At 43.4% G+C, this 25,634-nt stretch overlaps 1 protein-coding gene across 1 annotated transcript; it reads right to left on the bottom strand.

Moving 5' to 3' along the window:
• Positions 1–2,555: 2,555 nt before the first annotated feature.
• Positions 2,556–24,282, bottom strand: LOC144597986 (alpha-1,4-N-acetylglucosaminyltransferase-like). Its single transcript, XM_078407852.1, has 3 exons — positions 24,138–24,282; positions 6,002–6,453; positions 2,556–3,140 (listed from the first exon to the last, which is right to left on the bottom strand). Exons 1-3 carry the CDS (start codon positions 24,280–24,282, stop codon positions 2,556–2,558), a joined length of 1,182 nt encoding a protein of 393 aa, XP_078263978.1.
• Between the last annotated feature and the right edge of the window lie 1,352 nt (positions 24,283–25,634).

Raw genomic sequence — 25,634 nt, forward strand, 5'->3', positions numbered from 1 at the left:
CAGGATGTATCATGGACTTTTATTGCAGGGGGCAGTCCATTTAACAAAGTAATATCTGCCCTTATTTTCAGCGAAATACAATATTTGCGCCTTGTAAGTTTTCCCAAACCTAAGACTGTCCCTGCAATGAAAACCTTGCACTGCCTTTCTCATCTGCAAGAATTTCAGCCATTTGCAGAGGGTTGTTTAGGTGGTGAACCCTTACCTTTCGACCCCTACACATTTTGGAAGCTGGAACACAAGCAGAGGTAAGTAAGGTTGTTGCTGGTGGAGCTGGCCATCTTCTGTATTGAGAATCCACACACCAGAGGATGATGTATTGAAGTTCTACAGTTCTGACGCAAAACAGTCAACCATCCATGTATGGGTAAGGAGCATGAGCTGTTCCCTAAGCAGGCCATTCATCATCTCAATCAAGCCAGTTGATTGGGGGTAGTAAGTAATTTATAACAGCTAATGCACACTGTCGTTGGATGCCCACCCTTGCACCTTCTGCCCTGCAAAGTGGGATCCATTATCAGACTGTATTTCAACAGGGTTTCCAAAGTAGGATATAAGCTGCTGAAGGCCACAGAGGGTATTATCCTGGCCTGCCTTAACAGAAGGAATGGCTATCAAAACACCAGAGTAGGTGTTGACTATGGTTAAACAGGATTGTATTTTGTATGGAGGGGAAGTGGGCCAACGTAGTTGAACTGCCAAACCTGTGCAGGGCTACTCCCATGCATCATGTGTGCCATATGCTATTTAAATAATGGTCGGTTCTCTATTCACTGGCGGACTTCGCACTGAGACACGTATTCTTCGACTTTATCAAAGCGGAGCGAAAGGCCTCTCTGTTTAGCCCATCCTGCAATATTGTGAATTCCAAAATGTTCTGAGGCTTCATTCACCCATAGATGCAGAGATGCTGTTGTCCAGAGCTTTTAATAGCACAATCTGGTCCATGGTAGTATTGTGAAGAGTATGTCATGTTGAATTTTTTTTCTTTGCATCATAGGGGAAATCTTACGAGATATACAAGATCCCAAGGAGCATGGATAAAATGAATCCTCACACTTTTTCCAATGGTAGAGGATTCTAAAACTAGAGGAGAGGACATAAGCTTAACCTGAAAGGGGAGAGATTGAAGAGGGACCTCAAGGGCAAGTTTTTCCACACAGATTGGTCCAAATATGGGATGAGTTGTTACATAAGCAGACAAAGTTAAGACATTTAAAAGATGGTTGAACAGATATATGGATAGGAAGAGGTTACAGGGTTCTGACCATATCCCTGTGTATATGGTCATATGGTTCGCATGAATAAGGTTCCAAGCGATCTCTGGATTTTGTGCTGGAAAGATCTGTGTGAAACTCTGTCAACCCATCAAATCCCAACCCACAACCCAGTATCTGAATCAAACACGGTTCAGACTTGTGCTGTATCTGGGCTGGGGCCAATGAAGTCAAGCAGTTTAGATATTGGGTTGTGAGTTGGTGTTGATTATGGTTGATAGATTAAATGATTCTCACCCTGATCTTCCCTGCACTTTTCTAGTGAGCTTAGAGTCATAGAGTGATAGTGTGGAAACAGGCCCTTTGGCCTAACTTGCCCACACTGGCCAACATGTCCCAGCTACACTAATCCCACCTGCCTGCGCCTGGTCCACATCCCTCCAAACCTGTCCTATCCATGTACAGAACCTATCTAACTGTTTCTTAAATGTTGGGATAGTCCCAGCCTCAACTACCTCATCTGGCAGCTTGTTCCATACAGCCACCACCCTTTGTGTGAAAAAGTTACCCCTCAGATTCTTATTTAATCTTTTCCCCTTCACCTTGAACCTATGTCCTCTGCTCCTCGATTTCCATACTCTGGGCAAGAGACATTGTGCATCGATCCGATCTATTCCTCTCATGATTTTACACACCTCTATAAGATCACCCTCATCCTCCTGTGCTCCAAGGAATAGAGAACCTCTCCCTACAGCTCACATCCTATAGTCATGGCAACATCCTTGTAAATCTTCGCTGAACCATTTCAAGCTTGACAATATCTTTCCTACAACATGGTGCCCAGAACTGAACACAATATTCTAATAGCGGTCTCACCAATGTCTTGTACAACTGCAGCATAACCTCCCAACATCTATACTCAATACTCTGACTGATGAAGGCCAATGTGCCAAAAGACTTTTTGACCACCTTATCTACCTGCGACTCGACCTTCAAGGAACCATGCACCTGAATTCCTAGATCCCTCTGCTCTACAACACTCTGCAGAGGCCTACTATCTTAATATCATAATCATACTTTATTAGCCAAGTATGTTTTGCAACATACGAGGAATTTCATTTGCCATAATGTCATAACAATAAAAAGCAACAGAACACTCAAAACACATTTTAACATGAACATCCACCACAGTGATTCCTCCACATTCCTCGCTGTGTATATCCTGCCCTTGTTAGACGTCCTAAAATGCAACACGTCACACTTTTCTGTATTAAATTCCAACTTCCTGAGGTCTAGAGATGCAATAGCTCAGACTCTAAATGTTTCAAAATGAATTCTTTAATGAATTAACATTCTGTATGAAGTTGGACAACACATCTGAAAATAATATTCCAATAATGATCCATTTCCCACGACCAGTTTTCTTTTCTTGCTAGAATTCATGAAATTCCAGACATGTATTCCATATGTAGCCGAGAAGGTTTGCTCTATATCCTCCTTTTTCCAGGCAATATAGAACTTCCCCCAGCTTGACCATGGGATTGGGTAGAACCGGTTTGTGATCCATAAAGAGATGCCATTGCATTCTGTGCCCGTGAAGGCAGCTAGATTATCTATCCGGCACCATCTTTTTAGCACACGGGTAATCAGTTGAGGTCCTTGTTGACCCCAAACATGTCCAATGAAATTGACTACAAAATCTTCCATGCAATTCCATATAAAAGGATGGTGCTTATGATGGAAACCCAATGCTGCATTGTTGAATAATCCTGCATGCTCTTGGCAAGTAAAGTTAGCAAATGGAATTGACCTCAATGATATAATGTCAGTATCCAGGTAGATGCCCCCGAACTTCCACAACAGCGCTAATCTACAGCCATCAGCAAGCACATGGGTCCAAAACTTCTCCTTTTCTGGATTTACCTATAAGGAGAGAGTAATATTAGTTCTCACATTTAACTTGTAGCTTTTCCAATTCTGCAGCCCAGTACAAGGTCTCCAGGCATTGCTGATTCTCATTCTATCAAGGGATGATTATATTATTTTGTTACTTTCAAATAGAATTCCTGGCATGAATCTGTATCCATCCAGCACATTGCACACAAACCTTATGACCACAATAATTACTCCTCGCCACCTTAATGGTGAACACACATGGGCACAGGAATGTTAGAACAAGATTGTGCGACCAGTTGATGCTGAGGAATTTGGAAGAGACACTGTGCTGTGCCCTGAATATTCCGTAGGTAATTCCAGTACTTTGGTTCTGGGGGGAGTAATTATTGACAGATAATGAGAGGATCCCATTAATGATGAACATCACCTCACTTTGGCTGACTCCACTTTCCTCAAGGAGAATGAAGTAGCAGGTCCCAGGTGATGTCACATTGACTTGAGAGCATGTTTGATGAACCGTTATCAGGAATTGTGGCAATATGCACCCTAAACATTGAACATCAGGCTTCACATGTGCTAGATCAATGAAGCTATGCCAGGGACAATGAAGCATAATGTTACTATTTGTCTGCACCTGTCAAGTGGCAAAAACTCTTTCAAGGATGGGTTGGAACAGCTCCTGGGCATTGATCAGGATTCAGAGTCACTGCTGCAGGGAATGTGCCTCCATTTCCTTCTTGTTGGATATGCAACTGTGGAATGGCATTGGGACAAACCCTTCGCGTCAACAGCTCAAATTCAGCAGTTGGGGCTGCGCATATTAAATTATTTCCACTCCCATCACATTGGTCTGTTACTTCCTTCCACCTTCCTTTTCAGTCCTGGACACCTGGAGCCGAGAAGGCTTGCACAGTTCTGGGAAGGAGAGTGCACAAATACATGGAGATAAAGAACAGGCACAGAAATAGAAACCAGGAAGAAATGTTCGTGGGATAGTGAAACGTCTTGCCGGACTGTGCAAGTTTTATTGGAGAGCAAAGAAATTTCCATTGCTGCACCAATGTAGAATTTAAAATCAACGTATTATGCTACGTGGACATAATTGCTGTCGGCTTTTCAGGTTAATGGTGCTCTCTTCTTTGTATATGCCAGTGACAATGCAGATCGTGCAGTGGGAGGAGATTTCCCACTGAGGCCACTTTATCACATTTACACTGTCAACCAGCCCTTGAATCTGCTCAAGGTTTCACAGGTGTTCGTTTATTCCTAATGACCAAGCGTGTGGAGATTTGTAGCCTGGCCGTTGGTCAGTGAAAATTGAATTAAGTTCTTATTGAAGACAATGGGGCCAGAGTTGCAAGCGTATTTAATTGTCAAATGTACCAACAACAGAACAATGAAATTCTTACTTGCTGCAGTCTTACAAGCCCATTAACCTAATACGCACACATAAATATGTGCACACAATTAAAGATGTAATAATAACACAAGTTAATTTGTATAATACAAAGTAACCATACAGTGCAAAACCAAAGTCCATAGTTCAACTTAAAACAAAGTCTATAGAAGATCATTGGTGCTCAGGGGAGGACTATGTAATATCGTGCAGTGTTCAAGAGCGTGATGGTTGCTGGGGAAGAACCTAGTGGTCAGGGTTTTCAACCTCCTGTTACTTCTTCCGATGGTAGCAGCGAGATGACAGCTTTTCGAGGCCGCACCTCCTATAATTATGTCAATGGTGATGGACCAGAAAATCTGTAACAGTGGACCAGCACCACTGTTAAAATTATCCACTCACTTTAGGTTGGGCTCCGATACATTAGGTGCCTCCCTTCCTACACCGAGATACGATAATTCCCCACTGAGATGTTAACTCAATCCCAGCTCTGCTTTCTCAGCTCGCTGTAAAGATTCCAAAGCGCTATTTTAATATTAGTAGATGATTTATCCTGGGCGACCCGCACTGTATCCATCCCTCGATCAACGTCTCTTCCACCCAACCTCTGGTTACTCTCACACCGCTGCAAGCGAGAGCTTACTGTGCACCACCATGTCCCGCCATCAAAGAATACGCTTGAAAAGTACTCTACTGAGAACAAGATGATTCCTGCTGTCTGGAATGTGAAAACCACAACACGAATCTTCAGCTTCCTTCTCCCGACACCAACACTATTTTATGCAAGAATGACAATGTATTTTAATGGACCGGGTTAAAGCAATTGCATTATGCGTTCCTCGCCTAAAAATATTAAACTAGCAGAGGGATATGGGCCAAATGCAGGCAAGTGGGTCCAGTGCAGATGGAACATGTTGGTCGGTGTGGGCACGTTCGGCCGAAGGGCCTGTTTTTTACGCCGTAGGACTCTGTAACTAGCAATAATTGGGTTCTTTAGAAAACAATTGACCACATCGCTCAATTAAATATACACGAGCTGCAAAGCAGAGAGCTACAAAGCTACAGACAAAATCCATGTGTCGGAAGGAACTGCAGATGCTGGTTTACACTGAAGATAGACACAAAACGCTAGAGTAACTCTGGGACAGGCAACATATGATAGTCCCGCCATTCCGGGAATTAACCTAGTAAACCTACGCTGCACGCCCTCAATAGCAAGAATATCCTTCCTCAAATTTGGAGACCAAAACTGCACACAGTACTCCAGGTGCGGTCTCACTAGGGTCCTGTACAACTGCAAACCTTGTGGTGTTTGGTGATGGGTTTCTTCGCGGAATTATTTGGTAAAACTGTGAGGTCTTATTCTCAGCCGCATCACGAGAGTTATTGAGCAAACCCCTTAATTCTCATCAGGTCACTTATATTCTACAGCTCCACTACTTTTCAAACAACCAATTTACTTATGCGAATGAATGTCATAAGTGTTCGTTACCTTTTGATACCAGCCTTCCAGCGGCGTGTCTTTAAACAGTTCAGTGGGATTTAAAGGTAGAATGATGACATTCTTCATTGACGAGAGTAAAGGGATGCCTCTGTATTCAGGCTGTGGATACTGGCTCAGGTTTCCACTGAACCCCTTCATGAAGTAGTAGATTTGTTTATCTGGGTTGTGACGAGCAGCGGACTCCACTGAACACATCGCCAACGGCGTCGGCTCCACATTGTTAGTCGATTCCACAAACATAATCCCGGCGTTAGTGGTTATATTCTTTGGACCAGTTTTATATTTTATTATCTGAGCTGGTGTCAAGGTATTGCCAGCGGTAGACTGATAGACTCTGTAGTAAATGAACAGAGTACCACCAAGTGTGAGCGTGAGAACGAGCAAACAACCCTTGTTCCAGGACAACATGGTGGGGCTCCGAAATGTTTCTTTCCAGGCTACTGCGAAACAAATTGTAGGATACATTTACGGAATCACTTTACTCACAGAATCACATATTATGTCACCCCCACGGAAAGAGACCATTCGGTATTTCACGTTCATGCCGGCTCACTGAAAGTGTGACCCCTCCCCAGGGCCGTCTTAACGCATGGGCCTGATGGGCACTTGCTGATCTGTGTATGTTAAGTGACAAGTGCTTTTTTCGCAACATTTTCAGTGCTTCTCACAGCGATCTAAGTCCATCGCTAAGTGCTTTTCGCTAAGTGCTTTTCGCCGGCAGGACAGGGGGGACTGGTAGGGAAAGGGGGGTGGGGGAGAGTAACGGTGGGGGCCCCAGTACACTGCTTTGCCCGGGGGCCCATAATGCTGTAAAAACGGCCCTGGGTCATGACAGAAACTTGGTTGCGGCCGGCAGTTCAACATGCGTGGTGGGTTTCCATGTTTCAGACGTGGGAGAGAGGGAGGTACAAGAGGCAGAGGAGTTGTTGGCTGGAGCTCAAAAATAAGAAAGGAGTAATCACTCTAACTGAATTATATTATAATAGACCCATCCAAAAGCCAGCAGGTGATACATCCCTTTTAGAAAATATCTCTGGATAGAAATCAGAACACCAAATAAGAAAATTTCTAAATTCTCTCCATCTTTTTTTCTCAATTAAATTATGCCAGTGGTTAGATTTCTGGAATAGTCGCCCACATACTTAGATTAGCACTCAGGAGGTGTGACTTCAAATTCCACCAGGGCCGTTAGATAGAGCTCTGAATGATAGCGGAGTCAAGGGATATGGGGAGAAGGCAGGAACGAGGTACTGATTGTGGATGATCAGCCATGATCACAGTGAAGGGCCGAATGGCCTACTCCTGCACCTATTGTCTATTTATATTCAATTAATAACCTATATTATTCTTTAAGAACAAGTTGTCTCAATGGCGACTATAAAATTACTGCATTGTTGCAAAAAACACATGTGGTCTTCCCATCTCCTTTGGATGGGTGCAGTTTGACATCCTTATCTTGTGCGATCTGACTTACATTCGAGTCCAGACTTGCAGTGATATGTTTGCCTCTTTAATGGCCTCTTAAATTCCCTAACAACCCACTTGGTTGTATCATGGCTGCTGGTTACAGCAGAAAGAAGAATAAAACCAGGTGGGCAACCTGACATTACATTCAGACAAAGTCATCACAGTAATTCCTCGCCCAATCCACCTTGCATTCTCCTCCTCATAAAATATTTGGCAATAGTGTCTCAATTTATTTTTTGTCCAACAAAAATAATTGATTTAATTACGATCACGATACAAAACCAAACTGTGTGTGGTAACACACCCATCACCACAGTACAACATTACCAAATGATCTGGACACTAATTTTCCGACAACTATAGTACAATCTTTACAAATACACTAAATAACTACTAAACAACTATGTCCCACTCTACCACCACCAGCTTTTTTTTTGTGTGACAAAAATAATTTATTTAATTACGATCACGATACAAAGCAAAACCGTGGTTACACACGACACCACCATAGTCTCTCAATTGGGGAAAGCTCCACAAACACCAGTGCACTGTAGTTAGGTGTGGAGTGCTGCCGGAGCTCACCGGAGCACCGCTCCAGCACGTCTGTAAAACAAAAAGCCAAACTAAACAGCGGGGAAATTAACCAGCGGTGAATTTAACGGCGGCCGCTCCGGCGCCAGTGACAGCTCCGGCAACTAAACAATTAGCACTGCAACACCGACTGTAGTTTAAAAAAAAACAATCCGCTGGTGCAACTCAACAGACCAGGCCAGTGTCTGTGGCGGGAAATGTTTTGGGATGGGACCTTTCGTCAGTCTGATGGAGTAGAGGGAGGATAGCTGGAAGGGTGAAGTGCGGGAAAGCAGTTTGTACCATTTACAAAATGCGTCTCCCATGCCCGGGCATGGCCGGCGAGGGATGGATGGATTGGCAATAAGTACACACCTAACCAATGATGCCCACGCCCCAACAAATAAATAGAGGTGATAAATACTGCACTCCAATTTGTCTTGAACAATCCAATCCATGTTTTCACCTCTTCAAAAACAGCCTACTCTCCGACAATTAGCCTCCAACTCTTCCCAATATGATCTGCTCCAGTAATTGGAATGAAGTAACAAAACAGGCAGCTCCAACGTCAATCAGTAGGACGAGTCCCGCTTCATCCAGGATGAAGGAGCTTATGGCCAAATGCACTGACGTACAGTGAAAGCCTGCCTTGCCATCACCATTACTGAAAGCGGAGTAAACTGATACACATTGACCACCAGGCTGTGCACAGCTGGCCCACAGAGGAGTTGCTGCCAAGTACTGAAACTTTAATGATAAGTCTCCGGGATCTAAATATTCAGTGAAGCAGGGTGACCCTGAGAATTTCCACCCACTGTTCCATCTTGGCTTTGAAAGGCAGAAGCAACACAGCAGAGGCACTAAAACCACAACCAATTGAATATTTTTTCCCCCTCACAATGCATCAGCATCTTTTTTCCCCCCCAGAAGATTGCAGACCAGACCAAGGGCGGCCACGGTGGCGCAGCGGTAGAGTTGCTGTCTCACAACACCGGAGACCCGGGTTCGATCCCGACTACGGGTGTTGTCTGTACGGAGTTTGTACGCTCTCCCCTTGACCGCCTGGGTTTTCTCCGCGATCTTCACTTTCTAATTCATACAGGGTTGTAGGTTAATTGGCTTGGTGTAAATGCAAATTGTCCCTAGTGTGTGTCGGGCAGTGTTAATGTGCGGGGATCGCTGGTCGGTGCAGACTCGGTGGGCCAAAGCGCCTGTTTCTGCGCTGTATCTCTAAACTACACACTAAAAAGGTCCTGGGTTTGTTCGTTTCCCACTGGATTAATGGAAAAATCAATCACATTTCCCACTCATGTATTGGGCTCAGTTACATTGTCGACTTTGATCAGAAATCTATAAGGTTGTAAACAGATGGAAATCAGCATTGTAGACACAAAATGCTGGAGTAACTCAGCGGGTCAGGCAGCATCTCTGGAGAGAAGGAATGGGTGACGTTTCGGGTCGAGACCCTTCTTCAGACTGATGAAGGGTCTCGACCCAAAACGTCACCTAATCCTTCTCTCCAGAGATGCTGCCTGACCCGCTGAGTTACTCCAGCATTTTGTGTCTACCTTCGATTTAAACCAGCATCTGCAGTTTTTCCCCCCCTGGAAATCAGCACATCACTTTCAGCAAGAAATAATTAACTTGCATTTATATCATATTTCAAGGTGTTTCAAATGTTTTTGAACCTGAATGTAGAACCGTCGTAATGTAGAAAATGCAGCAGTCACTTTACATTAAGCAGAATGCAACAGGCAAAAGGTTAGTGGAAACATAGTAACAATGATCTGCATGGGTTAATTGAGGGCAAGCAGACCCCGAGATGATATGCATTAGAGGGAGATTTAAAAAAAAGATAGGAGAGCAACGTTTCTCAACCGGGGTTCCCAGGAACCCGGGGGTTCCGAAATAGTGATCAATAGGCTAATCATATGTAAATGTATCTTTGAGTCATTTTTGTGTTTGATTTCATATTGATAATTTTATTGTACACGTCCAGCATTTTCTTGGAAAATTCTTGGGTGTTATAATAAAGTCTTCAACCTGTTATATGATTTAAAAGTATAATAATCATGGGGAATATATTTAGCGACGTCTATACGGCGCCAGTGTGAAACGGCCTTTAGTGGACAGTGGACAGGAGCTGTACGTGACGGATCCGTGTATCAAGTGACTCACTCGAGTACAGACGCACGCACGGTCTCCATCAGTCCTGTCTGTGCTTCCTAGCGTGCGGGTACAGTCCATCATTCACCCACGTCATTTAGTCATTTTTGCCCAACATTTAGGGATGTTATATGAATTTAAAAAAATTAACCATGTTTATGTTTAGTTTTGTTAGTTCAGGAAAAGTTTGTGTTTATGTATGTTTTTGTTAGTTTATGAAAAGTCTGTGTTGTTTTCTCTTTCGCCTCCAAGGTTAGTTCTTCTGTTTGCCTTTATTTACTTCAGTTTTATTTGTTTAAGTGTTATTTATCAAGTTATTTATCTTCTTTTTTTTTAAAAATTGCTTTTTTGTTTTACAGAAATATTATGTTTGCCTTCTGAACTTTAAGTTTATGAAAAAGAAAGAGATTAATAAAGATATAATAATTTTTATGTAAGGGTTCCGTGAGACATGAAAATTATTTAAAGGGTAAAAAGGTTGAGAAACGCTGTACTAGAGTAACTCGATGGGTCAGGCAGCATCTCTGATAGACATTGACAGGCGATGTTTCGGGTTGGGATCCTTCTTCAGACTGTTCGTAGTCCGGGGAGCTGGAAGAGAGGTGGGGGCAGGACAAAATCTCTCAAGTGATAGGTGGATACAGGGTTTGATGGATAGATGGTTGGACAAAGGGCAGATACGAGAAGATATAAAGTGAGATAAGTAATAATGGTAGAATAGTTATGAATTGCAAAGCCAGAAGAAGGAATATTGGTGGATGGGGAGGGGGAAAGAGAGGGGTGGAGGGGGGGGGGGGGGGTGAGGAGAAATGGGTGTGTGTAAGCATTCAGATGGAGCATAGGGAAAAGAGGGGGGAAAGGAGGGGGAGAGGAAGATGGGGAGGGACGGTTGTAGGTGAGTTGGCTAAAATCGGAGAATTCATTGCTCATCCCATCTATATACTAAAACTCTCGTTTGTTTGTTTGTTTGTTTGTTCCTGAACTACAGTCAAAACGGTACACGATAGCATGACAATGTTAGGGCCGCCTAACTCACATTCGTCCCTTTGGTGCTAATGGAAGAAGTTTAATTGAAATCAGTGTTATATTTTTGATGTCCTTCACATTTTAAAGTTTAAATCTATCTCCTAGGGAGGGTGGGGGGGGGGGGGGGGAGTGGAGGGGGAGGGAGAGGGGAGGATAAGGGGGGTTGAGGGGGATGGAGTGGGTTGGAGGGGAAGGAGAGGGGGAAGGGGTTAGGGAGGGGGAGGGGGAAAGAGGGAGGGAGGGAGAATCACATATTATGTCACCCCCACGGAAAGAGACCATTCGGTATTTCACGTTCATGCCGGCTCACTGAAAGTGTGACCCCTCCCCAGGGCCGTCTTAACGCATGGGCCTGATGGGCACTTGCTGATCTGTGTATGTTAAGTGACAAGTGCTTTTTTCGCAACATTTTCAGTGCTTCTCACAGCGATCTAAGTCCATCGCTAAGTGCTTTTCGCTAAGTGCTTTTCGCCGGCAGGACAGGGGGGACTGGTAGGGAAAGGGGGGTGGGGGAGAGTAACGGTGGGGGCCCCAGTACACTGCTTTGCCCGGGGGCCCATAATGCTGTAAAAACGGCCCTGGGTCATGACAGAAACTTGGTTGCGGCCGGCAGTTCAACATGCGTGGTGGGTTTCCATGTTTCAGACGTGGGAGAGAGGGAGGTACAAGAGGCAGAGGAGTTGTTGGCTGGAGCTCAAAAATAAGAAAGGAGTAATCACTCTAACTGAATTATATTATAATAGACCCATCCAAAAGCCAGCAGGTGATACATCCCTTTTAGAAAATATCTCTGGATAGAAATCAGAACACCAAATAAGAAAATTTCTAAATTCTCTCCTTCTTTTTTTCTCAATTAAATTATGCCAGTGGTTAGATTTCTGGAATAGTCGCCCACATACTTAGATTAGCACTCAGGAGGTGTGACTTCAAATTCCACCAGGGCCGTTAGATAGAGCTCTGAATGATAGCGGAGTCAAGGGATATGGGGAGAAGGCAGGAACGAGGTACTGATTGTGGATGATCAGCCATGATCACAGTGAAGGGCCGAATGGCCTACTCCTGCACCTATTGTCTATTTTCTATTTATATTCAATTAATAACCTATATTATTCTTTAAGAACAAGTTGTCTCAATGGCGACTATAAAATTACTGCATTGTTGCAAAAAACACATGTGGTCTTCCCATCTCCTTTGGATGGGTGCAGTTTGACATCCTTATCTTGTGCGATCTGACTTACATTCGAGTCCAGACTTGCAGTGATATGTTTGCCTCTTTAATGGCCTCTTAAATTCCCTAACAACCCACTTGGTTGTATCATGGCTGCTGGTTACAGCAGAAAGAAGAATAAAACCAGGTGGGCAACCTGACATTACATTCAGACAAAGTCATCACAGTAATTCCTCGCCCAATCCACCTTGCATTCTCCTCCTCATAAAATATTTGGCAATAGTGTCTCAATTTATTTTTTGTCCAACAAAAATAATTGATTTAATTACGATCACGATACAAAACCAAACTGTGTGTGGTAACACACCCATCACCACAGTACAACATTACCAAATGATCTGGACACTAATTTTCCGACAACTATAGTACAATCTTTACAAATACACTAAATAACTACTAAACAACTATGTCCCACTCTACCACCACCAGCTTTTTTTTTGTGTGACAAAAATAATTTATTTAATTACGATCACGATACAAAGCAAAACCGTGGTTACACACGACACCACCATAGTCTCTCAATTGGGGAAAGCTCCACAAACACCAGTGCACTGTAGTTAGGTGTGGAGTGCTGCCGGAGCTCACCGGAGCACCGCTCCAGCACGTCTGTAAAACAAAAAGCCAAACTAAACAGCGGGGAAATTAACCAGCGGTGAATTTAACGGCGGCCGCTCCGGCGCCAGTGACAGCTCCGGCAACTAAACAATTAGCACTGCAACACCGACTGTAGTTTAAAAAAAAACAATCCGCTGGTGCAACTCAACAGACCAGGCCAGTGTCTGTGGCGGGAAATGTTTTGGGATGGGACCTTTCGTCAGTCTGATGGAGTAGAGGGAGGATAGCTGGAAGGGTGAAGTGCGGGAAAGCAGTTTGTACCATTTACAAAATGCGTCTCCCATGCCCGGGCATGGCCGGCGAGGGATGGATGGATTGGCAATAAGTACACACCTAACCAATGATGCCCACGCCCCAACAAATAAATAGAGGTGATAAATACTGCACTCCAATTTGTCTTGAACAATCCAATCCATGTTTTCACCTCTTCAAAAACAGCCTACTCTCCGACAATTAGCCTCCAACTCTTCCCAATATGATCTGCTCCAGTAATTGGAATGAAGTAACAAAACAGGCAGCTCCAACGTCAATCAGTAGGACGAGTCCCGCTTCATCCAGGATGAAGGAGCTTATGGCCAAATGCACTGACGTACAGTGAAAGCCTGCCTTGCCATCACCATTACTGAAAGCGGAGTAAACTGATACACATTGACCACCAGGCTGTGCACAGCTGGCCCACAGAGGAGTTGCTGCCAAGTACTGAAACTTTAATGATAAGTCTCCGGGATCTAAATATTCAGTGAAGCAGGGTGACCCTGAGAATTTCCACCCACTGTTCCATCTTGGCTTTGAAAGGCAGAAGCAACACAGCAGAGGCACTAAAACCACAACCAATTGAATATTTTTTCCCCCTCACAATGCATCAGCATCTTTTTTCCCCCCCAGAAGATTGCAGACCAGACCAAGGGCGGCCACGGTGGCGCAGCGGTAGAGTTGCTGTCTCACAACACCGGAGACCCGGGTTCGATCCCGACTACGGGTGTTGTCTGTACGGAGTTTGTACGCTCTCCCCTTGACCGCCTGGGTTTTCTCCGCGATCTTCACTTTCTAATTCATACAGGGTTGTAGGTTAATTGGCTTGGTGTAAATGCAAATTGTCCCTAGTGTGTGTCGGGCAGTGTTAATGTGCGGGGATCGCTGGTCGGTGCAGACTCGGTGGGCCAAAGCGCCTGTTTCTGCGCTGTATCTCTAAACTACACACTAAAAAGGTCCTGGGTTTGTTCGTTTCCCACTGGATTAATGGAAAAATCAATCACATTTCCCACTCATGTATTGGGCTCAGTTACATTGTCGACTTTGATCAGAAATCTATAAGGTTGTAAACAGATGGAAATCAGCATTGTAGACACAAAATGCTGGAGTAACTCAGCGGGTCAGGCAGCATCTCTGGAGAGAAGGAATGGGTGACGTTTCGGGTCGAGACCCTTCTTCAGACTGATGAAGGGTCTCGACCCAAAACGTCACCTGATCCTTCTCTCCAGAGATGCTGCCTGACCCGCTGAGTTACTCCAGCATTTTGTGTCTACCTTCGATTTAAACCAGCATCTGCAGTTTCCCCCCCCCTGGAAATCAGCACATCACTTTCAGCAAGAAATAATTAACTTGCATTTATATCATATTTCAAGGTGTTTCAAATGTTTTTGAACCTGAATGTAGAACCGTCGTAATGTAGAAAATGCAGCAGTCACTTTACATTAAGCAGAATGCAACAGGCAAAAGGTTAGTGGAAACATAGCAACAATGATCTGCATGGGTTAATTGAGGGCAAGCAGACCCCGAGATGATATGCATTAGAGGGAGATTTAAAAAAAAGATAGGAGAGCAACGTTTCTCAACCGGGGTTCCCAGGAACCCGGGGGTTCCGAAATAGTGATCAATAGGCTAATCATATGTAAATGTTTCTTTGAGTCATTTTTGTGTTTGATTTCATATTGATAATTTTATTGTACACGTCCAGCATTTTCTTGGAAAATTCTTGGGTGTTATAATAAAGTCTTCAACCTGTTATATGATTTAAAAGTATAATAATCATGGGGAATATATTTAGCGACGTCTATACGGCGCCAGTGTGAAACGGCCTTTAGTGGACAGTGGACAGGAGCTGTACGTGACGGATCCGTGTATCAAGTGACTCACTCGAGTACAGACGCACGCACGGTCTCCATCAGTCCTGTCTGTGCTTCCTAGCGTGCGGGTACAGTCCATCATTCACCCACGTCATTTAGTCATTTTTGCCCAACATTTAGGGATGTTATATGAATTTAAAAAAATTAACCATGTTTATGTTTAGTTTTGTTAGTTCAGGAAAAGTTTGTGTTTATGTATGTTTTTGTTAGTTTATGAAAAGTCTGTGTTGTTTTCTCTCTCGCCTCCAAGGTTAGTTCTTCTGTTTGCCTTTATTTACTTCAGTTTTATTTGTTTAAGTGTTATTTATCAAGTTATTTATCTTCTTTTTAAAAAAAATTTGCTTTTTTGTTTTACAGAAATATTATGTTTGCCTTCTGAACTTTAAGTTTATGAAAAAGAAAGAGATTAATAAAGATATAATCATTTTTATGTAAGGGTTCCGAGAGACATGAAAATTATTTAAAGGGTAAAAAGGTTGAGAAACGCTGTACTAGAGTAACTCGATGGGTCAGGCAGCATCTCTGATAGACATTGACAGGCGATGTTTCGGGTTGGGATCCTTCTTCAGACTGTTCGTAGTCCGGGGAGCTGGAAGAGAGGTGGGGGCAGGACAAAATCTCTCAAGTGATAGGTGGATACAGGGTTTGATGGATAGATGGTTGGACAAAGGGCAGATACGAGAAGATATAAAGTGAGATAAGTAATAATGGTAGAATAGTTATGAATTGCAAAGCCAGAAGAAGGAATATTGGTGGATGGGGAGGGGGAAAGAGAGGGGTGGAGGGGGGGGGGGGGTGAGGAGAAATGGGTGTGTGTAAGCATTCAGATGGAGCATAGGGAAAAGAGGGGGGAAAGGAGGGGGAGAGGAAGATGGGGAGGGACGGTTGTAGGTGAGTTGGCTAAAATCGGAGAATTCATTGCTCATCCCATCTATATACTAAAACTCTCGTTTGTTTGTTTGTTTGTTCCTGAACTACAGTCAAAACGGTACACGATAGCATGACAATGTTAGGGCCGCCTAACTCACATTCGTCCCTTTGGTGCTAATGGAAGAAGTTTCATTGAAATCAGTGTTATATTTTTGATGTCCTTCACATTTTAAAGTTTAAATCTATCTCCTAGGGAGGGTGGGGGGGGGGGGGGGGGGAGTGGAGGGGGAGGGAGAGGGGAGGATAAGGGGGGTTGAGGGGGATGGAGTGGGTTGGAGGGGAAGGAGAGGGGGAAGGGGTTAGGGAGGGGGAGGGGGAAAGAGGGAGGGAGGGAGAATCACATATTATGTCACCCCCACGGAAAGAGACCATTCGGTATTTCACGTTCATGCCGGCTCACTGAAAGTGTGACCCCTCCCCAGGGCCGTCTTAACGCATGGGCCTGATGGGCACTTGCTGATCTGTGTATGTTAAGTGACAAGTGCTTTTTTCGCAACATTTTCAGTGCTTCTCACAGCGATCTAAGTCCATCGCTAAGTGCTTTTCGCTAAGTGCTTTTCGCCGGCAGGACAGGGGGGACTGGTAGGGAAAGGGGGGTGGGGGAGAGTAACGGTGGGGGCCCCAGTAAACTGCTTTGCCCGGGTCATGACAGAAACTTGGTTGCGGCCGGCAGTTCAACATGCGTGGTGGGTTTCCATGTTTCAGACGTGGGAGAGAGGGAGGTACAAGAGGCAGAGGAGTTGTTGGCTGGAGCTCAAAAATAAGAAAGGAGTAATCACTCTAACTGAATTATATTATAATAGACCCATCCAAAAGCCAGCAGGTGATACATCCCTTTTAGAAAATATCTCTGGATAGAAATCAGAACACCAAATAAGAAAATTTCTAAATTCTCTCCTTCTTTTTTTCTCAATTAAATTATGCCAGTGGTTAGATTTCTGGAATAGTCGCCCACATACTTAGATTAGCACTCAGGAGGTGTGACTTCAAATTCCACCAGGGCCGTTAGATAGAGCTCTGAATGATAGCGGAGTCAAGGGATATGGGGAGAAGGCAGGAACGAGGTACTGATTGTGGATGATCAGCCATGATCACAGTGAAGGGCCGAATGGCCTACTCCTGCACCTATTGTCTATTTTCTATTTATATTCAATTAATAACCTATATTATTCTTTAAGAACAAGTTGTCTCAATGGCGACTATAAAATTACTGCATTGTTGCAAAAAACACATGTGGTCTTCCCATCTCCTTTGGATGGGTGCAGTTTGACATCCTTATCTTGTGCGATCTGACTTACATTCGAGTCCAGACTTGCAGTGATATGTTTGCCTCTTTAATGGCCTCTTAAATTCCCTAACAACCCACTTGGTTGTATCATGGCTGCTGGTTACAGCAGAAAGAAGAATAAAACCAGGTGGGCAACCTGACATTACATTCAGACAAAGTCATCACAGTAATTCCTCGCCCAATCCACCTTGCATTCTCCTCCTCATAAAATATTTGGCAATAGTGTCTCAATTTATTTTTTGTCCAACAAAAATAATTGATTTAATTACGATCACGATACAAAACCAAACTGTGTGTGGTAACACACCCATCACCACAGTACAACATTACCAAATGATCTGGACACTAATTTTCCGACAACTATAGTACAATCTTTACAAATACACTAAATAACTACTAAACAACTATGTCCCACTCTACCACCACCAGCTTTTTTTTTGTGTGACAAAAATAATTTATTTAATTACGATCACGATACAAAGCAAAACCGTGGTTACACACGACACCACCATAGTCTCTCAATTGGGGAAAGCTCCACAAACACCAGTGCACTGTAGTTAGGTGTGGAGTGCTGCCGGAGCTCACCGGAGCACCGCTCCAGCACGTCTGTAAAACAAAAAGCCAAACTAAACAGCGGGGAAATTAACCAGCGGTGAATTTAACGGCGGCCGCTCCGGCGCCAGTGACAGCTCCGGCAACTAAACAATTAGCACTGCAACACCGACTGTAGTTTAAAAAAAAACAATCCGCTGGTGCAACTCAACAGACCAGGCCAGTGTCTGTGGCGGGAAATGTTTTGGGATGGGACCTTTCGTCAGTCTGATGGAGTAGAGGGAGGATAGCTGGAAGGGTGAAGTGCGGGAAAGCAGTTTGTACCATTTACAAAATGCGTCTCCCATGCCCGGGCATGGCCGGCGAGGGATGGATGGATTGGCAATAAGTACACACCTAACCAATGATGCCCACGCCCCAACAAATAAATAGAGGTGATAAATACTGCACTCCAATTTGTCTTGAACAATCCAATCCATGTTTTCACCTCTTCAAAAACAGCCTACTCTCCGACAATTAGCCTCCAACTCTTCCCAATATGATCTGCTCCAGTAATTGGAATGAAGTAACAAAACAGGCAGCTCCAACGTCAATCAGTAGGACGAGTCCCGCTTCATCCAGGATGAAGGAGCTTATGGCCAAATGCACTGACGTACAGTGAAAGCCTGCCTTGCCATCACCATTACTGAAAGCGGAGTAAACTGATACACATTGACCACCAGGCTGTGCACAGCTGGCCCACAGAGGAGTTGCTGCCAAGTACTGAAACTTTAATGATAAGTCTCCGGGATCTAAATATTCAGTGAAGCAGGGTGACCCTGAGAATTTCCACCCACTGTTCCATCTTGGCTTTGAAAGGCAGAAGCAACACAGCAGAGGCACTAAAACCACAACCAATTGAATATTTTTTCCCCCTCACAATGCATCAGCATCTTTTTTCCCCCCCAGAAGATTGCAGACCAGACCAAGGGCGGCCACGGTGGCGCAGCGGTAGAGTTGCTGTCTCACAACACCGGAGACCCGGGTTCGATCCCGACTACGGGTGTTGTCTGTACGGAGTTTGTACGCTCTCCCCTTGACCGCCTGGGTTTTCTCCGCGATCTTCACTTTCTAATTCATACAGGGTTGTAGGTTAATTGGCTTGGTGTAAATGCAAATTGTCCCTAGTGTGTGTCGGGCAGTGTTAATGTGCGGGGATCGCTGGTCGGTGCAGACTCGGTGGGCCAAAGCGCCTGTTTCTGCGCTGTATCTCTAAACTACACACTAAAAAGGTCCTGGGTTTGTTCGTTTCCCACTGGATTAATGGAAAAATCAATCACATTTCCCACTCATGTATTGGGCTCAGTTACATTGTCGACTTTGATCAGAAATCTATAAGGTTGTAAACAGATGGAAATCAGCATTGTAGACACAAAATGCTGGAGTAACTCAGCGGGTCAGGCAGCATCTCTGGAGAGAAGGAATGGGTGACGTTTCGGGTCGAGACCCTTCTTCAGACTGATGAAGGGTCTCGACCCAAAACGTCACCTGATCCTTCTCTCCAGAGATGCTGCCTGACCCGCTGAGTTACTCCAGCATTTTGTGTCTACCTTCGATTTAAACCAGCATCTGCAGTTTTCCCCCCCCTGGAAATCAGCACATCACTTTCAGCAAGAAATAATTAACTTGCATTTATATCATATTTCAAGGTGTTTCAAATGTTTTTGAACCTGAATGTAGAACCGTCGTAATGTAGAAAATGCAGCAGTCACTTTACATTAAGCAGAATGCAACAGGCAAAAGGTTAGTGGAAACATAGCAACAATGATCTGCATGGGTTAATTGAGGGCAAGCAGACCCCGAGATGATATGCATTAGAGCAGTGGTTCCCAACCTTTCAAATATAGCGACCCATTTTAGAACAAGCAATCATGAAGCGACCCCAACCCTTAAAATATCTTATATATACATTCGGTTTTTGTACAACAAACTGCCATATATTGCGATTATTGAATTATAGATTATTTATTCATAAAAAATTCCAAAGCTCCTACAAACATTAATTAATTGCAAATCAATTCAAAATTGTTCGAACACACAAATTTCCACCGTTATGTAAAATATGTTTATGAACTGACTTTAATGAGACGGCTGGTATTGCAGTTTTTTAGCTAGCAATTCTATCCTGGGCTCCGTTGTCGATATGGCACACCTCAAGTCGTCTTCCAGATTTAATTTATTTCGGTATTTGTTTTTAAGGATGAGAAGTTGGGAGAATGCTGCTTCACATAAGTAAGTTGTTGGGAAGGGCAATAAATTCCTTATCGCGATTTCTGATATTACTGGGAATTTTTGGAAACTTTTTGCCCAAAATTCTTGTAGTTGCAATTCACCAAACCATGATTTAGCTTCAAAATTGTTTTTTAAGTCGATGAACTCTTCTTCTGCTGCTTCAGGGATATTAGATACATTGGCATTGAATGGGTTGATTGTAAGGGAGAAAGATTTGCAACATTCATCAGGAAAATAACTTCTTAATCGAACAGTAAGAATTTCCAAATGCTCTTGTATCAAGCTATATAAGTCATCGATGTTAATTTCATTTGCCGCTTCTTCAACAAATTGGACAAGTGTTGGGAACATGTATAATTTCTTATGGTTAATTTTGGTGATCCAGAGTTCCAATTTCATTTTGAAAGACGATATGTTTTCAGACAAAGATATTATCGTACTTTCCTTACCCTGTAATCCTGTATTAACACTATTAAATATCTCAAAAATGTCGACCAGGTATGCCAATTTGCACAACGTAAATTCATCCGTCAACAATGATTCATATTCGCTTGCATTTTGAGAATCGAGAAATATTTGAAGCTCTCCTCTTAATTCAAAAAATCTCTTCAACGCCTTTCCTTTCGAGAGCCATCTTACCTCTGTGTGAAACAATAGTGCTTCATGCGTTGATCCCAAATCCTCACATAAAACTTTGAAGAGCCGTGTTGCAAGTGGCCTTGATTTAACGACATTTACTGCTTTAATCACTCGGTTAAGCACTTCTTTCAATGGTTCAGGTAACGTCTTGGTAGCTAATACTTGTCGATGAATCATGCAGTGAGTCCCAATTACTTCTGGAGTCACTTTTTTAACCAACGATTGGAAGCCAGACTTACAGCCGAGCATTGCAGGTGCCCCGTCAGTACAAACTCCGCATAATTTCTTCCATTCAATTGAATGTTCATTAAAGAAATCATCAATTAAATCAAAAATATCAGCAGCAGTAGTTGAAGTTTGCAGAGGCTTACAACACAAGAATTCTTCTTTAATTTTTTCATTTTTATAATAACGAACATACACAAGAAGTTGTGCAAAGTTTGTCACATCAGTAGTTTCATCAAGCTGTATGCTGAACAGCCCAGTTGGAGTTTCTTTTAATTCTTGAATAATTTGGCATAAAATATCCTCGGACATATCTGTTATCCTTCGTTTTACCGTATTGTTTGACACGGATAGAAGCGATAATTTATTTACCGCTTCAGGACCGATCATGAGACGTACAATATCTTTGGTGCATGGAAAAATAAGATTCTCAGCTATTGTGTGTGGCTTTTTAGCACGTGCTATTCTTAATGCAACCGTGTATGAAGCTTCAATGGCGGCTACATTTTTGTTTTGAAATAATCCACTGCTATCAAGCCGGCGGCTTTTGACACCAACAACTTTTGCTTTAAAAAAGTCAATACTTTTATCTTTCAAATCAGGGTGCTTAGTTTCGAGATGTCTTTGAAGTTTAGCTGGTTTCATAGACTCATGAGCAAGAACTTCCAAACATACTACACACTGTGGTCTTTCCACACCTGCATTAACTATGTCAGTGAATCCCCATTTCAAGAAATCATCACTGTACTTTCTCTTTCTTACACTCATTTTTAAAGGGTTAAGAATCACTCGAACAAAACTAACTACGTGTCACTGCAAGCGCGCGTACAACACTAGGTAAGTGGGAGGAGCGACAGCGGTGGCGCGACCAAGACAAAACAGAAACCAAACATGTTCAATACTGGCTTGAGTGACAACACGTTGTGTTGAGTGACTTAGGGAACTGTTACATTTAGTTTCATAGTATGAATTTATATAACTATCTTAATATGCATTTCACCGTGTTTTATATAATATTCATATCAGCTCAAAATCATTTAACGACCCCATGGCATTGGTGTCGCGACCCCGTTTGGGGTCGCGACCCACAGGTTGGGAACCACTGCATTAGAGGGAGATTTAAAAAAAAGATAGGAGAGCAACGTTTCTCAACCGGGGGTTCCGAAATAGTGATCAATAGGCTAATCATATGTAAATGTATCTTTGAGTCATTTTTGTGTTTGATTTCATATTGATAATTTTATTGTACACGTCCAGCATTTTCTTGGAAAATTCTTGGGTGTTATAATAAAGTCTTCAACCTGTTATATGATTTAAAAGTATAATAATCATGGGGAATATATTTAGCGACGTCTATACGGCGCCAGTGTGAAACGGCCTTTAGTGGACAGTGGACAGGAGCTGTACGTGACGGATCCGTGTATCAAGTGACTCACTCGAGTACAGACGCACGCACGGTCTCCATCAGTCCTGTCTGTGCTTCCTAGCGTGCGGGTACAGTCCATCATTCACCCACGTCATTTAGTCATTTTTGCCCAACATTTAGGGATGTTATATGAATTAAAAAAAATTAACCATGTTTATGTTTAGTTTTGTTAGTTCAGGAAAAGTTTGTGTTTATGTATGTTTTTGTTAGTTTATGAAAAGTCTGTGTTGTTTTCTCTCTCGCCTCCAAGGTTAGTTCTTCTGTTTGCCTTTATTTACTTCAGTTTTATTTGTTTAAGTGTTATTTATCAAGTTATTTATCTTCTTTTTAAAAAAAAATTGCTTTTTTGTTTTACAGAAATATTATGTTTGCCTTCTGAACTTTAAGTTTATGAAAAAGAAAGAGATTAATAAAGATATAATAATTTTTATGTAAGGGTTCCGTGAGACATGAAAATTATTTAAAGGGTAAAAAGGTTGAGAAACGCTGTACTAGAGTAACTCGATGGGTCAGGCAGCATCTCTGATAGACATTGACAGGCGATGTTTCGGGTTGGGATCCTTCTTCAGACTGTTCGTAGTCCGGGGAGCTGGAAGAGAGGTGGGGGCAGGACAAAATCTCTCAAGTGATAGGTGGATACAGGGTTTGATGGATAGATGGTTGGACAAAGGGCAGATACGAGAAGATATAAAGTGAGATAAGTAATAATGGTAGAATAGTTATGAATTGCAAAGCCAGAAGAAGGAATATTGGTGGATGGGGAGGGGGAAAGAGAGGGGTGGAGGGGGGGGGGGGGGGGTGAGGAGAAATGGGTGTGTGTAAGCATTCAGATGGAGCATAGGGAAAAGAGGGGGAAAAGGAGGGGGAGAGGAAGATGGGGAGGGACGGTTGTAGGTGAGTTGGCTAAAATCGGAGAATTCATTGCTCATCCCATCTATATACTAAAACTCTCGTTTGTTTGTTTGTTTGTTTGTTCCTGAACTACAGTCAAAACGGTACACGATAGCATGACAATGTTAGGGCCGCCTAACTCACATTCGTCCCTTTGGTGCTAATGGAAGAAGTTTCATTGAAATCAGTGTTATATTTTTGATGTCCTTCACATTTTAAAGTTTAAATCTATCTCCTAGGGAGGGTGGGGGGGGGGGGGGGGGGAGTGGAGGGAGGGGGGGGAGGGAGAGGGGAGGATAAGGGGGGTTGAGGGGGATGGAGTGGGTTGGAGGGGAAGGAGAGGGGGAAGGGGTTAGGGAGGGGGAAAGAGGGAGGGAGGGAGGGAGGGGGAGGGGGGGGAGGGTGGAAAGAGGGAGGGAGGGAGGGGGAGGAGGGGGGGAGGAGGGAGGGAGAAGGGGGGGGGGAGGGTGCTGCACCAATGCAGGAGAGGTTTTGGCCCAACGGGTCCACCTGGTCGAGTTAGGTTATAAGCTTCCCAAGCAGAATACGAAGCACAGTTCCTCCATGTCTTTTTGAGGAGACATGGTTTATCCGGCTGCTGTCACAGATGGATCCCTCACCTGTACCTCCTCTGCGTGCTGTTGTTCTGCACCCCCCCCCCCCCTCCTCCAAAACAGAACAAGGATAATTTCCCTCGTACTTACCTTTCACCCCACCAGCCTCCCTCATCAACACGTCATTCTCCGACATTTCAGGCACCTTCAACGTGATCCCACCACCAGTCACATCTTCGCATCCCCACCTCTTTAAAACAGAGACAACCCCTCCACAACTGCTTGGTTCACTCATCCCTTCCCACCCAAAACACCTTTTCCCCAGGTCCTTCTCCCTGTAACCACATGTACCTTGAATTTGACTCATTGTATTTACATGCAGTATATCCAATCTGTTTGGATAGCGTGCAAAACAAGGCATACACATGACAATAATAAGCCTAAACCTAAATATTTTTGACGTACCTGGAAAGGATTTGTCCATTCAAAAGTTGAAAAACCTGCTTTAGAACGCTCAGCATGTGACACGCTGATTATCCATCTGATCCAGTGAAATTTCTGCAGCCATCCCCTCTGCAAGATAGAAACATAGGACATGGAAGAATAGGTGCAGGAGTAGGCCATTCGGCCCTTCGAGCCAGCACCGCCATTCAATATGATCATGGCTGATCATTTAAAATCAGTACCCCGTACCTGCTTTTCCGCCCATATCCTTTGATTCCTTTCGTCCTAAGAGCTAAATCTAACTCGCTTGAAAATGCATGGTGGGGGATTTGGCAATGGAAATGTCTGTGAATATTGTTTAAGTTAGCTGAAGCAGGTCATGGCCTTCCATCCAGGGTCTCTGAGAGGAATTTTATCAGTGGGTACAAAGTTTCTTTCTGGGCCCCTGCCCTTCTCCATTAGTCATCCTGTTTTTATCCACCATGGTTTTATGCCATGAGCTGTAGCCTGTAAGGCCAAATAGGGTATAGAAGATGAGAGAGGGGTGGAATGGAGTGCTCTGTTGATATGCTGCATTTGAGTCCTGCACTCCCTCCGTGATAAATATAACTAAATATAAATTTAAAAATCAGAGAGAAAAACATCTTTGTTTATGCTACAATGCAAATAAGGAGAACAAATTCACATTGAAACATCCTTTTATATTGCAATGCAGATCAGATCATCGGAAGACATAATTATTTTAAAAAATGCTTTCCTGGCCTTTTTTTGTGGAAAAACATCGAATCACAGCATGAAAATTAATTGTTCTGGCAATGTTTGATTCAATACTTAGCCTGGCCAAATCCACAAGACGTTCCTGTGACATTGTAGACCTTTGAATAATTCTTAACCAGCTTGAGTTTGCTAAACGACCTCTCTGCAGAAGCTACTGTTGCTGGAATTGTTAATAGTATTCTTAAGCTAACAAACATTTGGAAACAGGTCACAAAGTATGTACTCTGTTAACAAGTTCAACAGATCAAATAGCTTTAACTGTGCTTCTACAAAATTGCTTGATGTACTGAGGGTACATGTTGCATTTCTGTTCCAAAATCATCACCGTTAAGGTCAGCAGGATATTGCTCTGATAAAGATAAAGCTTTTCTCTCCACGTCACTTTCAGACATGGTGAGATATTTCCCACCATCCCCCCCCTCCCCC

This window comes from Rhinoraja longicauda, chromosome 11 (assembly GCF_053455715.1).
Source record: "Rhinoraja longicauda isolate Sanriku21f chromosome 11, sRhiLon1.1, whole genome shotgun sequence".
Lineage (NCBI taxonomy): Eukaryota > Metazoa > Chordata > Chondrichthyes > Rajiformes > Arhynchobatidae > Rhinoraja > Rhinoraja longicauda.